The sequence below is a fragment of the Polypterus senegalus genome, chromosome 2 (genome assembly GCF_016835505.1).
Source record: "Polypterus senegalus isolate Bchr_013 chromosome 2, ASM1683550v1, whole genome shotgun sequence".
NCBI classification, from domain to species: Eukaryota; Metazoa; Chordata; class Cladistia; order Polypteriformes; family Polypteridae; genus Polypterus; species Polypterus senegalus.
Window position 1 is genome coordinate 146,694,166 of NC_053155.1, and position 12,823 is coordinate 146,706,988.

Genomic DNA, 12,823 nt, shown 5'->3' on the forward strand with positions numbered 1-12,823 from the left:
GTAAAAAGATGCATCTTTAAACAATTTTAAATACTGTAAATAAATTAAATATAGTAGGAAGGATGTAGTTTCGCTACAGAGAGCAGGAAAGTTTTGTCACAGGGTGAATGCTGTTTTGGAAGGGTGGAGTTTGTTTTTAACTCCTTTCGTCATCTCTTTCTTAATTTCTTTTAGGCCAACATTTTTTAAATGCTTCTTGTTTTTCACTTTTATTTTTGCTCAGATATCTTTACAAATGTTTTTATGCAAAGCTCTTTTACTAGTACTGCAAAATGAAAGATCATTTTGGCCATTTATAAACTCTGTGTGATATGTAATGTCTTCTGAATTCTTAGGCATACTACTATTATTACATCTTAGTATTACATCTTGCCTGAAGAAGGGGCCTGAGTTGCCTCGAAAGCTTGCATATTGTAATCTTTTTAGTTAGCCAATAAAAGGTGTCATTTTGCTTGGCTTTTCTCTACATTCATAATGGCTAACACGGTACAACACCCTAGTGCTATTATTAGTAATTTTAACTCTTGGAGCTGTTGTCCTTTCTGGGATATATAGAAGACTAACGGCATAAATTAGAAAGAAAGAAAGGTGTTGTTTCCATTCTTCCATGATATAGCCTATAGGTGCTATATAATACAGTATGTGCATTATGGTAGCCATTGTTCACTGCATATTAAAATGAATTATTACAGGGAACTGTCTTGTTGGACTTAAAATTCTTTCATGTTTGGAAACAGTATAAGAGTGAGTTTGAGGCATTTTTAACTAGTTGATGAAATGATAAAACATTGTGTTGCAGCATATTGTGCTACTATCTCACGACTTCAAGGAACTACAAGGAAATCCAAGCTGAGTTTGTGCACATTTGTTTGGTGTTCATTTGGGTTTTCTACTTTTCTTATATATTTTGAAGATGTACATGTTAGGCTCATTGGATGATAAATAAAGATGGGCCTGATGTACAACTGGCTATAATCCTATTTAAGATTAGTCTCTCTCTGTCCCAACTCAGCAGGAAAACTGATGATTAGTTTCTTGATTTACACCAGGAGATGAATGCAAAAAGCAAAACAAATGAAAATAAAAATAAAGCAAAGCCACTAAAACCCAGAGATAGAACCAAAATTCAGGAAGTCAGGCAAATCACGAAAAAGAGAATTTAAAAAGGATTAGAAAGTTTTATCCGCAGATCGGATAGGACTTGGTGTAAAAGGCTGACCTTTTATCCTGTCTCCTTATTAATTTGAAGTCACAACCCCAAAGACCCTTCCACTAGAAACACAGGACACAACCCTAACAACAGTGCTCAAAAATGGCTTCCATTACAGGAAAAGGCTAGAGGACTTCAAATTTCATCACTAATCATGACACTATCTTACGCTTAATGTTATCAGGATAGACTTTATAAAGTAAAACAGTTATGTGTGGCTGACTGAAAATAAAATTCTTCTGTAGTATGTTTTTCCAAGTAATTTAAGCAAAGAAGGAAATACAGTATTGAGAATAATGAACAATAATAAAAGTTTACTTTAAAAACAAATCGAGACTGCCAGTGTGTGTGTGCGTGTGTGTGTGTGTGTTTGTGAGGAGAGACAGAGGGTCAGTCAAGGAGACAGTAAGTACCAATACTTCAGCAATTAGGGAGGCAGTGTTGCAGGTAAAAAAAGAGAGAAAGCTCTGAAAAACTGTGTTAAAAGCAAGTGCAAAGAAAGCGAAGTATATGTTCATTGAAGAACTGAGGTACTTTACTGAACAAGATAAGTATAATCAGAGATGGAAATAAAAAGGTCAGTGAAGGTGAAAGAAGAGGAAGTAGTGGAAAGTAGATCAGGTTAAAAACCCTTCAGCTAAAAGCCATCAAAGCTCACCTAACTGAAGAAGGAAGAGTTCAGAAAAACTGTGAAATATGGTTGGTTGTTTTTTGGTGGAATTTTTTTTTTTCTACAAATATTATACGATCACAAAAAACAGCTATAAGCATAAAATTAATTTAATTGCACTTTTGCTCTGAGCTCATAAGGAAGATTAACTGCTTATAGATTTCTATGCATTTCAAGTTTAACAAGCTAAGGTGTAGTGGTATGATTTATATTGTACTTGAAAGGCATTTCACTTGGAGATCATTGTGTTTAATCCCTTCATCAGACTTGGCCATACAAGTTTTGAATATTTTAATTAAAATGAGATATGCCCACAGCTTTCATTTTCAAAAACATATTGTCAGCACAACAGTGAAAAACATTCATTCATGTAAATGGAATGAACAGCAATACAACTTATGTGACAATCATAAAAAATTAATTCTGATAAGAAAAGAACAATGATCAGTTTCCTTATGTGGGTGGGTACAGCTTGTTATGAACAAGTCTCCTGTGTGGGATGATATCAGCATTAGGCAGTGTTTCTGGAAAATTCTGACAAGTGATAGAAGATCAGGGACAATTAATGGACTGGGAGCCTGTTGAATTAGTTTATTTGGCTTAAAGTAAGTTAGATTCATATTTCTGACAGCAGAAAAACAATAATCAGTAAAAATAGGGTAATATACCAAAACACAAGTTAAACACATGATAAGTGTAAAACCATAACACCTTCACAAATATGTTAAAGCCCATTTGTTTCTCTAAGACCTCACACTTCTAACATTTAACAAAAAATCAAAATAGACAAATGTATAAGTTTAGATTAATTGGTTGAAATCACATTAGTTTAAGTTTCCAGCCTTTTTTCCGGTTCACTTCAGAGTTTGTGTAAAATGTTGCTGGGATACTGTAACCTACAGCCAAGGGGGACTGAAAATGTTATTCTACATTTTGTTTTTTGCCTTTTAATATTACCATTGCTTAATGTTAATGTTTTCAACTGACAAAATGTGGATTAATGAAAGCAAATTTTTGGTTAGCAATTTTGTAAAAATAAATCAAGCGCACAGTTCTTATAAATGAAGGAAATCATCCTAAACAAATCTAATCATGATACCCACAAGTTTACTTGCAGTAGCATCTCAACAATAAAGTGTCATGTGTCTGACATGTTTATGCCTAAAAGTGACAATGTGATACAACCATAGGAATGAAAAATCCAAAAAGAGATCTCCTTAATAACTTTTTGGTTTCTCCAAGACAACAATGAGATCAGAATGAAATTAAAGTTAGACATGTTCGTTTGTCTCACACTTTTCAGATTTTTCTCCTGAGACACAATCTCCCAGAATTCTCACAATGGTCTCCTCCTGCGTTTCAGTACAGGTCTCAGACATATGATGGGCTCTGATTTTCCAAGTAGTGTCTTGACATATTTTTTCTTTTTTTTTTTTGCAATTGTGTGCTCAGTAAAATACGTTGAAATGTATGGGAAATTATTTGTGATAATCATATACTTTACTATGATTACACCACTATAGTCACTGTTTCCACTATTAGTTGTTCATATTTTTATTGCTATTCAGCAGTTAGGTCATACTCACTTTAGAAGAAAAGACAGGTAGTGCGACATAGTGGTCAAGACTATGCACTTCAATCCCTGAGGATGTGGATTCAAATCCCACTCCTGACACCACTGTGTAAACATAAGCAAGTCACTTCATCTGCCTGTGTATCAATTGACTAAGGAAATGTAACCAATTGTATCTCAAATGTTGTAAGACCCCTTGAATTAAAGCATCAGCCCAATACAAAATATGAAGTTTTAAAAGAGATTGAAACTAGACTAGAAAGAGATCTCACAAAATATACTACACTTTTCAAAGCAAATTCTCAATTTTGACTCCTTTTACCTCAGTTGTATCTCATATCTCCTTTTTGTCTGAAGCTATTTCTCCTAAGGGATTTTAGAAGAATCATCTCTGGCAAAGTTGACTCTTAAATGAAACATAAATGAGAATTTCTTTTATGTCTCATGAGCCATAAAAGATCAACCTTTGAGCTGTAAAATTTTCTTATGGGACAAATTTTAATGAATTCTTTATACCCAGAGACTTTTATGACTGAAACCTACTGGACTGGTGTCACCCGTCAGAGGGGCATGAATATATCCTTAATAATCTCCAGCACAATGTGTTACAAAAGGGAAACTGCAATTATGCCAGTTTCAGTCAAAACACAAGGTAAATAACCCAAGTTAGAGGGTCTCACTCTGGCTTCTTTTCTTTTGTACTGTACATTTGTTCTTTCACTAAAAGTTTAATGCCACTTAAACTAAAACATTCAGTCATCATCCTCATCCCTTTGTTTTTCAATCTACTTCTGCTTCACACAAGCTATAAGCACTAACATCTGTTCAAGTTCTCACTTTTTTCAACAGCTTCTCACTCCATCACTTTTATATAGTGTTTGAACTAGTTATGCTATTTTAAGTTAAAAGACCTTTACTAATCTTTTGTTTGTGATTCTTGGCTATTATTTTCACTTGAATGTTTCTGTTGATCTTATTCATATAAGTCCACTGCAGACATACTTTCACATTAAATTATTTTCTTTCATTCTTTTTTACTTACTTATGATCATGGATTATTTGACAAATTACCAAAGAATTCTACCTGTATCTATTTTTATTCTTATCCAGCTAGCATTCCTCTCTTAATCTGTATTTAGCATAATGCTGTAGTCTTTTTACATGCTTTGTTCTTTTTTGCTTTTCCTTTAAAAAAGCCAAAATTTATTTTCTATCAAGTACAAAAATCCTATTAGTTGCTTCCATTTATTCTGTCTCTTCTTCACGCTTTTCTTTTGCTAGTGCACCATGGCACGCTCACACTATTTTTCATTACTTTTCTTCCTTCAGGCTGTAAACATTTTTCATCTTAACAATTAAAGTAATTTTCCCCCAATTTGCTTGTAAATTCTAGGATTTTGCATACATTCCAACACGTTATTAGTTTTCACATAAAAAATATGTTTTTGTTACAAAGTGAATATTTTGCTTATTTAGAGATGGTGTTTGCACATGCACATTTTATAAGAAATGTCGAAATTCTGCACAGTCTATTTTTTCCTATCAAACTGCTAAATCTGTCTTTCTCCAAAAGGAGGAGATTGTTTTCCATTTTCTTTCATGGATCTTCAGAGATTTCACAATTTATCTCTTTTCCTTTCCTGTCAATTTAGTCATTTAAACGGTGCCAAGGCTCCTCATCAAATTTTGGTCTGACTGCCTCTGGGTGTTTCATAATTTAATCTCTATACTTTCATTCTATTTGTATTCTACTACTTTATGCCTTATTTCATTTCCTGTGTTGCTTTAACTGTCTACTTACCACCTAAATTATTCCTTTTATTTAAATTTATTTGCTATTCCTTCCTCTACCTTTCCCATTTATCTGTTGGGGAGTAATTTAATTTTTATATTGCAGACCTTTCTTTCTCCCTTACTTGCATGTTCCATTTTATTATTACGCCTTTTTCTATTCTAACTTTGTCTTGCTCTTCTTGAATTTTACATGCACTCTTTTCTGTTTCATTTTCTTTATTCACTTTTGATTGAATTTGTTCACCTCTCGTGTTCCAGATTCCTACAACCCTGGGTGTCTTTCTTTATTTCCATTTTTCCATTCAGTTCTTTGTTCCTCTAATGTCATTTCCTCTTTTTCTGCATTAGCTTTCTTTTGGCATTAACCTTTCTGTCTTACTTGACACTTTTCTTTATTTCATCTAATTTTGTTCTTCTTCAGCTCCTGTGTTTATGTCATATTGCTCCATGCCCATAAAAAATAACTACAATCTCCCTAACTTTCCTGTTATTTTTTTTAGCTATTTCTTCCTCACACACCTCCATAATTCATTTCATTGCCTTTCATCGGCAACTCACTTTTTTCTTTTGTACTTTTTCCTCATTTCTTCTCCGTTGCACTGAATTTGCACTATTATCTCTTTCCTTTCCCATTTCTCTTTTCTCTTTCTTTTTTTGTTTTTGCTCAATTCTTGTTCTTCCAATAAACCAAAGAAAAGGAGTGGCGTGATCCTTTAATTAATTTATTTTTTTGACCACTCTCTAGTTTTCTCATTTTGTAGTTTCTTGAACAGGAACAACACAGAAGTCACACGACAATTCGCATCATCATTACTACAATAATAAAAGAGGGTGGCCTGGTGCAATGTTGAAACAAACTTAAATGTGCTCATTTCTGTTGTCTTAGGTTTGACTGTTTGTTCTGATGTCCTGCCATGTTACTTTTTAGCTTTGATTTTTAAATCCATTTTTGGTTGTTATTTTTGATTGTTGACATTCTGGCTCTGACCACTTCTCATTTTTGAGTACTTTTTTGCCAGACAAGAAATTTCCTCATTGTATTTTTCAATTCTTTCTGTTCTTCAGGAAAAGGCTAGTTTTTTTTACCAAGGGCATAATAAATAGAAGTTGTCCAAAATCATGAATTAAAGAAAACATAACCTTGAAACAAATGAAGCACACATTGTGCTGGTCTTTTTAAAACATTAAATAGCATCAAACTGACAGATATTTCAAATGATAAAAATGGCATCGCCGGCCAATTAGTAAAAAGTTGGAAAAAAGAAGTTACTCCACACATTGTACTTCAGACTTTCTTCACAAGCCTTTACTTCATGGACTTACATTGTTTTGTAGTGCAGTGTCACCCTCTGTATGTCTTTCCTCTTCACATTCTAAAGCTCAACTACAGTACAATACTGTTGCACTCCCTTTACTTATCTGAATCATTAGAGAAAGGTACAATGCATGAATAACATGTAATTTCTTTCAATATACAAGACTCTCTGCTCTTATAGAACTGAAATAAAAGTCTGATCTTTTGTAGTAATATATTTCAAGACAATATAAATGAATACAGTCTAAATTAAGACTTTGAAAAAAAAGTGTTTCCAACTTAAAAAAGTTTTCTTCCTCCATATCTAGTCATCTCTCAAAAATAAATCCTATAGTTTTTATAAATTGCTTTGTGAAAAAGAAGTCAATTTATGCAGATTCAAAACACAAAACTTTCTCATCAATGGATCTCCTGAGTGCTACTATTTCCATTTTGCATTCAACCATTCCTCTGTTTCTAAAAGCTGCTTACTCTAAAAAGATCATCTCCCTGTCAGCTGAAATGAATTTCTGGTTTTCATTTGATCAGGCAGATTTTTAAGCACCTGTAAATGCCACATTAACTTACTAATATTGATAGATCATGCAAAAACACGGACACATTCTTCTCTGGGGCTCTAATGTAATTTTCAAATTATTTTCTGGGTAAGCATTGATTCTTTTTGAGGTTTTAAGCATTCAAAACCTATCCTTAAATGGCCATCGTATTTATTAAGAATATTCAGTTATCAATATGCCATGTATATGTTGTTTTTTTTTTTGTTTTTTTTTCTTTGGGGGGTTAACTGAAGTCTTAATCTTTAAAGCTCTGAGCAGACCAAGTGAGCTCAGACAATGAATATATAACTGATATAAATCCCTAAAATGCAAAAATCACTAACTTTGACTGAAGAAGCCACCATGCTCAAATGGAAACATGTTTCTTGTTTAACATGAGGTGTCCAGCTATTTTTTAAGCCAGCTTTTATAGGGAAAACTAACCCCTGATGGGCAACCTGTCCATTGCAGGCCACATTCACACATATGCCTTGTCCACATACTAACCTAACATACTTTATATGTTCATGGGATGTGGAGGAAACCCAGAGTGCCAGAAATTAACTGGGAAAAAATGCACATACACCATACACATTGAAACAGCTAAGAACTGAATCCATGTTTCTAAAGCTGTGAGCCTACATAGCATATCACTGTGCCATATGGCTACTCCTAAAGTAAAATATTGTTGAAAAGAGTTTGCATTTGGAAATTTATTGAGTATTTTTCATTTATTGTTATTCTAAAAAACATTGAATATCAGCATCATTAAGCAAGATGTGATTTTAATGACATTACTTATTCGCTTTCTTTCCAATTGTGAATGTATTATATTGGTGTCATAGTTAACTTACATAGTAAAATGTGTCCCATGTATCAGAAAGTGCTTATTTCCAAAAGAAAGGTGTTGTGCTTGATCAATGATTTCTAGTAAGTATAATACATAACATTGGCAGCTAGTTCAGGTGATTTTAAATCTTTAGTTTCCAAAATGCAGAACATGAAGTTCCCAGAGCAGTTTGTTCGCATTCATTTGACATTAATTAATTAAACTGTCAGATTCAATTGTTAATTTTAAAACATGCTATACAACTGAAGTGGTGTAATTTTTTTATCAAAAAAGTAATGTATTTCATTTTTTCTTTCCATGTTATATATTTTAAATTATAATTTAATACAATTTTGCTAATCACACAATTAAAATAAAGTACGTAGTTCACTGACTAAAAAGGCATGTTTTGAAATTAATTGAACAGAACCAGGAGTTAGGGTTCAATTAACTCTGCCGTGAAGTTTCTTGTTGTTTAATTAGCACGCATAAGTGTAAGACACTAAAGTAGCAGCTACATTTTAGCATTTAGTGTCATTTGTACCTGTGTCTGTACTGCTTATCACTACTGTAAGTATGTGGATAAACTTAAGGGGGCACATTCCATTTGAAAAAAGTGAATTAAAATGATGGTAAAAGAAAGGTAAGCATTTAAAGTATGACATTTCTGATTTTCTTCTAAATGTAAATATCACATTCACAAAAATATATAATGCAAAATTAGAGGAGATGAAAGCCTAGCCAATTAAACAAGATCAAGATCTACTAAAAATAAGGCTAACCCATTCAACTCTACTTACAGAGGTACCCCAGGACCGATCCTCAGAACCATTGGTTAAGATTTACTCAATTGAAATCCTCCTCAACAGATGTCAGTATCATTTAGTTTGCCACACTGATGTCGAATTGTTCCTGTTGTGCTGTCTTACTCAAGTAGAAGTGTCATTCTGTGGCAGTACTAACATTAACCTTAATTGATATTAGTCTAATGGTCATGTACTTTTTAAAACACACTAAAATGCTGCTTCTTAGGAGCTGCAAGACATAAATCAGTTGCAGACACAGCACCAGGGCAGAGATGCTTTAATAAAAGGAAACTATTGGAAGTGCACTCCTGCGACATAGTATCACAATATACAAGCTTTACAATTTGCTAAAATGCTTGCAAATTCTCTATGATAGATAGATAGATAGATAGATAGATAGATAGATAGATAGATAGATAGATAGATAGATAGATAGATAGATAGATCCTTAACTTTGCAAGATGTTCTAAGATTCTACTGTTGTAACTAGGGCCCCCAGTGCCCCTACAATAAGAAATTAAATTAAATTCTGAATTAACCAATTAAAAAATTACCAACATCAGTGCAATATGTCAAGCATATAAGCTTGATAAAAAGTCAGCAGTCATATAAGCTTAATGGAGTTAAGGGAATAATAAAAGCATTTTAATTCAGACTAGCTGGTCTAGTATAATAATAAGCAATCCAATCCCTTTCCCTTCCTGTGACCTTTTCCTTCTCAGAAAGAGCTGCCCATTTCCATTGCTTCTTCTCAGCCTCAGATGTTGAACTGACCACTCTTATAGATGAAATGTTTTGGTAGAAAAATGCAGTGGTGGTTGTTACCATATTGGCCTGGTTTATAGTGACTCTAGCCTACTCATATTGAGGCCATGAGCATTGATTTATCATTATTTTCACACATCCATTGCCAGCCAAGTAAAGTTATCAGTAATTAGCATAACACCTATAAACTTTCTTCACGGGGCCTGAGAAGGTACAAGGAAACCGCTATGATGGCTCCACGGATTAGCCCAATTTTTTTATCTTTAGATCCTTTTTTGAGAATTTTTATAATCTTTGTTGTTGTTTTTTTGACCATTCTCTGTGTTGAACACATTCAGCCTTAATGTTTCAGTTGGAATATATTTTCTACTGCATTCCCTAATAAATTGAAAGCATTTTTCATTTCAACACATGGTGCATCACAAATATTAGAATTGCTTTTACGACTACAATACCAAAAAACATAACAACTGGATGGATACACAGATGCACAAGCACATCCACAAACACTTGTGCTTTTATGAAGGTGGGGGTCAAGTAGGCAACCCTCTTAATAATAAAGCCTTGCGAAACAACAACCACTCGGTCACTGTGGGCCCCCAAGTCATATGGGTTATGGTGTATCTGCCCCACTCACAGTGTCTATAGATACACCACTATTTTACTTTATTAATATTAACCTAAGCAACAATGGTGTAAAATAAAGGATTTTGTTTTGGGGATTTTATTATCAGCTCATGAAGGTAAAATGGTTCCACAGGGTGAGTTAACAGCAGCTTTACAAAGGAACGGGCACTGAGATCTGATATCTTCACAATTCCTAATGAGTTTGTCAAAGTTCTTTATTATTTTACCTTGGGTGTCAGTTTTTATTCATGATGCTGTGAAAGTGAAATTAATAAAAAGTAAAAGTTTCCAGTATTCATATATTGCTAGCAGAATCCATTCAGTACATGCTTACATATTCTTTCAATTCAGTAACTAAAAACTTAATAAAGCTACTGCCAAGTATACAAGTAGAAATGTATAAGCAGTAGATGGCAGGAGCTTGTTTGAATATATAACAATAGATGTGAAACAGAGATCATTCGACTACCTAATCCAAATGATAACTTCTGTTGTTTTTATTTCTTTTATTATATAAGAAACATGTAATACATAAAAAAACATTATCAGTTCTAGTTAAAAAAAAAAATCCTGTTATTTTAGGAGCTTAAAAAGACTGACTCTGCTTTTCTTTCCCTTATTTTTCAGATCCCCAGCTCAAGGGTATAGTGACCAGGTTATACTGCAGGCAAGGTTACTACTTGCAAATGCACCCCGATGGATCTCTCGATGGGACCAAGGAAGACAGCAGTAATTCTAGTAAGTGCTACTCGCATTTAAAGTAAATTTTCATTAAGGGAGTCCAAACAGTGTAAATCTTATTTACAAGCTACAAAATAAAGCAGTCTTCTTTTAAAACTACCAGGTTTAACATCATCATCAAGTGTGTTTGCATTGTGTATTGGTTTTCTTTCAGCTGATAGCACAAAGCCTTTAGTTCTTAGCTTACACACAATGGCAAACCACTTTGCTCCACAGCACTAGATTAATTTCGGAATCAAAGTCTGCAAGCTGGATTTCACAGTAGATCAATTATATTTCAAAGGTGAAGATGTCAAAACAGAAAGAAGTATAACATTTTAAGGATGATTTAAAGAAAAACTAAGTATGACATATTGGGATGGAGTTAAAAGATAATAAACCAAGATGGTGTCAAGCTAACTCATATGGCATGACATCCAGCTGTTAGCTAACAGCATGGTCATCATTGGGTTAGTGCATGGCAATTTTAAAGCTAAACTTAGCAACAGTTGCATGTGGATAATGTCTCCATTTTCATTTGGACTAAGTATCACCATTTCTGCAGGCTTTCCAGGAAGCTTGTATGTTTTCACATATAACATTCTCCTTCTTTTTAAACTTGTGATAAAATGTCTGGCATTTTCTCAGTATCTGCTTGTCTCTAAAATCTCACTAATGAATTTATTGAAATTGTTATACCTATTATTTCACTCCCTGCCCCACCTTAAGTTCATAATGATGGCCACGTCAAATATTAACTACGATCTTACTGAGTCCTGTTGGGTTCAGAGATGTATTCATTATCTTGTTCACTGCCATGAAAATGGTGCTGGGAATGTTCCCCAGTTCCTAAATAAGCTATTCATTGCACAGCTAAAAGTAAAGACTGATTTCATAAAGCAGGCAGAAGACACATACATGTAATATTGGTAAAACCTTGAAGGATTTAAGATTTTCATACAAAAACTAATTGGAAAGTTTCTGTTTTTTATGATGACGATAATAATGTTTGACACTATCAACAGAATGCACCGTATACACACAACAATTAAAAAGAATTTCCTATTTTTTTACTCAGTGACTACTAATTGCAGATTACTTGAAAAGGGTATTATTGAATATCAAAGTAGAATGTAAACTATTGTCTCTGTTAAAGAAAACCAAACCAGTAAATCTGGACTTTCAATCAAGTTTTAGCACAATTTAAACACACTTGAGCACAAGTATCAATTAACTTTAAAAGCTTTTTGATTTTCATATGTACACACACACCTTTGTCTTAGCTGTCACCTATATACTACTGAGTCTAGCTCTGACAAATAAGCAAACAATGACCTTGACTCTGTGGCCAGTTCTCTGAACAAGGGGCAAACATTTGCTTCTAATCAAAGTTATCTCCTCTAGAGAGCTGCCATAGATGCATTTCTACAAATGTTAAGCATGGCCTTTTGATGCTTTTAAATTGGACATCATCAGGTTGCCTCGTTTACGCAACATCTCCAATAGCAGCCCTCAGCACAATGGCAAACAGGGATGCACAAACTAATTAAAAACTGTAATCTCCTTTCTAGGTTTAATCTGTGCAATTTACTCTTTACTGTGTTTGGTTGAATACAGCAGAATAACTGGGTGCATTTTACAGAAATCAACTCAAGCTGTAAATTACAACTCCTACAATAGTAGCTTGCTGCCTTTTGAACCTTTGATTTTTATTACTTTTATTACTTAAAATATATTTGCAAAAGGTAGATCATTCAATTCAGAATAATTTATTATTCTACCTTTAAGCACCATAAAATATATTTGTTGATATTTTAGCTAATGCAAAAACATTGAACAAACAGTGACATTAAAGGACATGGTACAATGACAGAAGACAAATATATTATGACATGTCTTGCCACTGTATAGGCTATAGGGAATGAAAGCAGTGTTGGGGTGGTCTTGGGGGAATACATTTTGTAAGGTTTGGGGCACC

The 12,823-nt window shown here is 33.6% G+C and overlaps 1 protein-coding gene across 4 annotated transcripts in view; it reads left to right on the forward strand.

The window, feature by feature from the left end:
• The window catches only part of fgf14 (fibroblast growth factor 14), an 813,860-nt gene that overhangs the window by 526,029 nt on the left and 275,008 nt on the right, over positions 1 to 12,823 (forward strand). For all 4 annotated transcript variants that reach the window (XM_039744787.1, XM_039744789.1, XM_039744790.1 and 1 more), the window contains exon 2: positions 10,753 to 10,863. In XM_039744787.1, the coding sequence (XP_039600721.1) occupies positions 10,753 to 10,863 (111 nt within the window). The remainder of the gene's footprint in view (positions 1 to 10,752; positions 10,864 to 12,823) is intronic.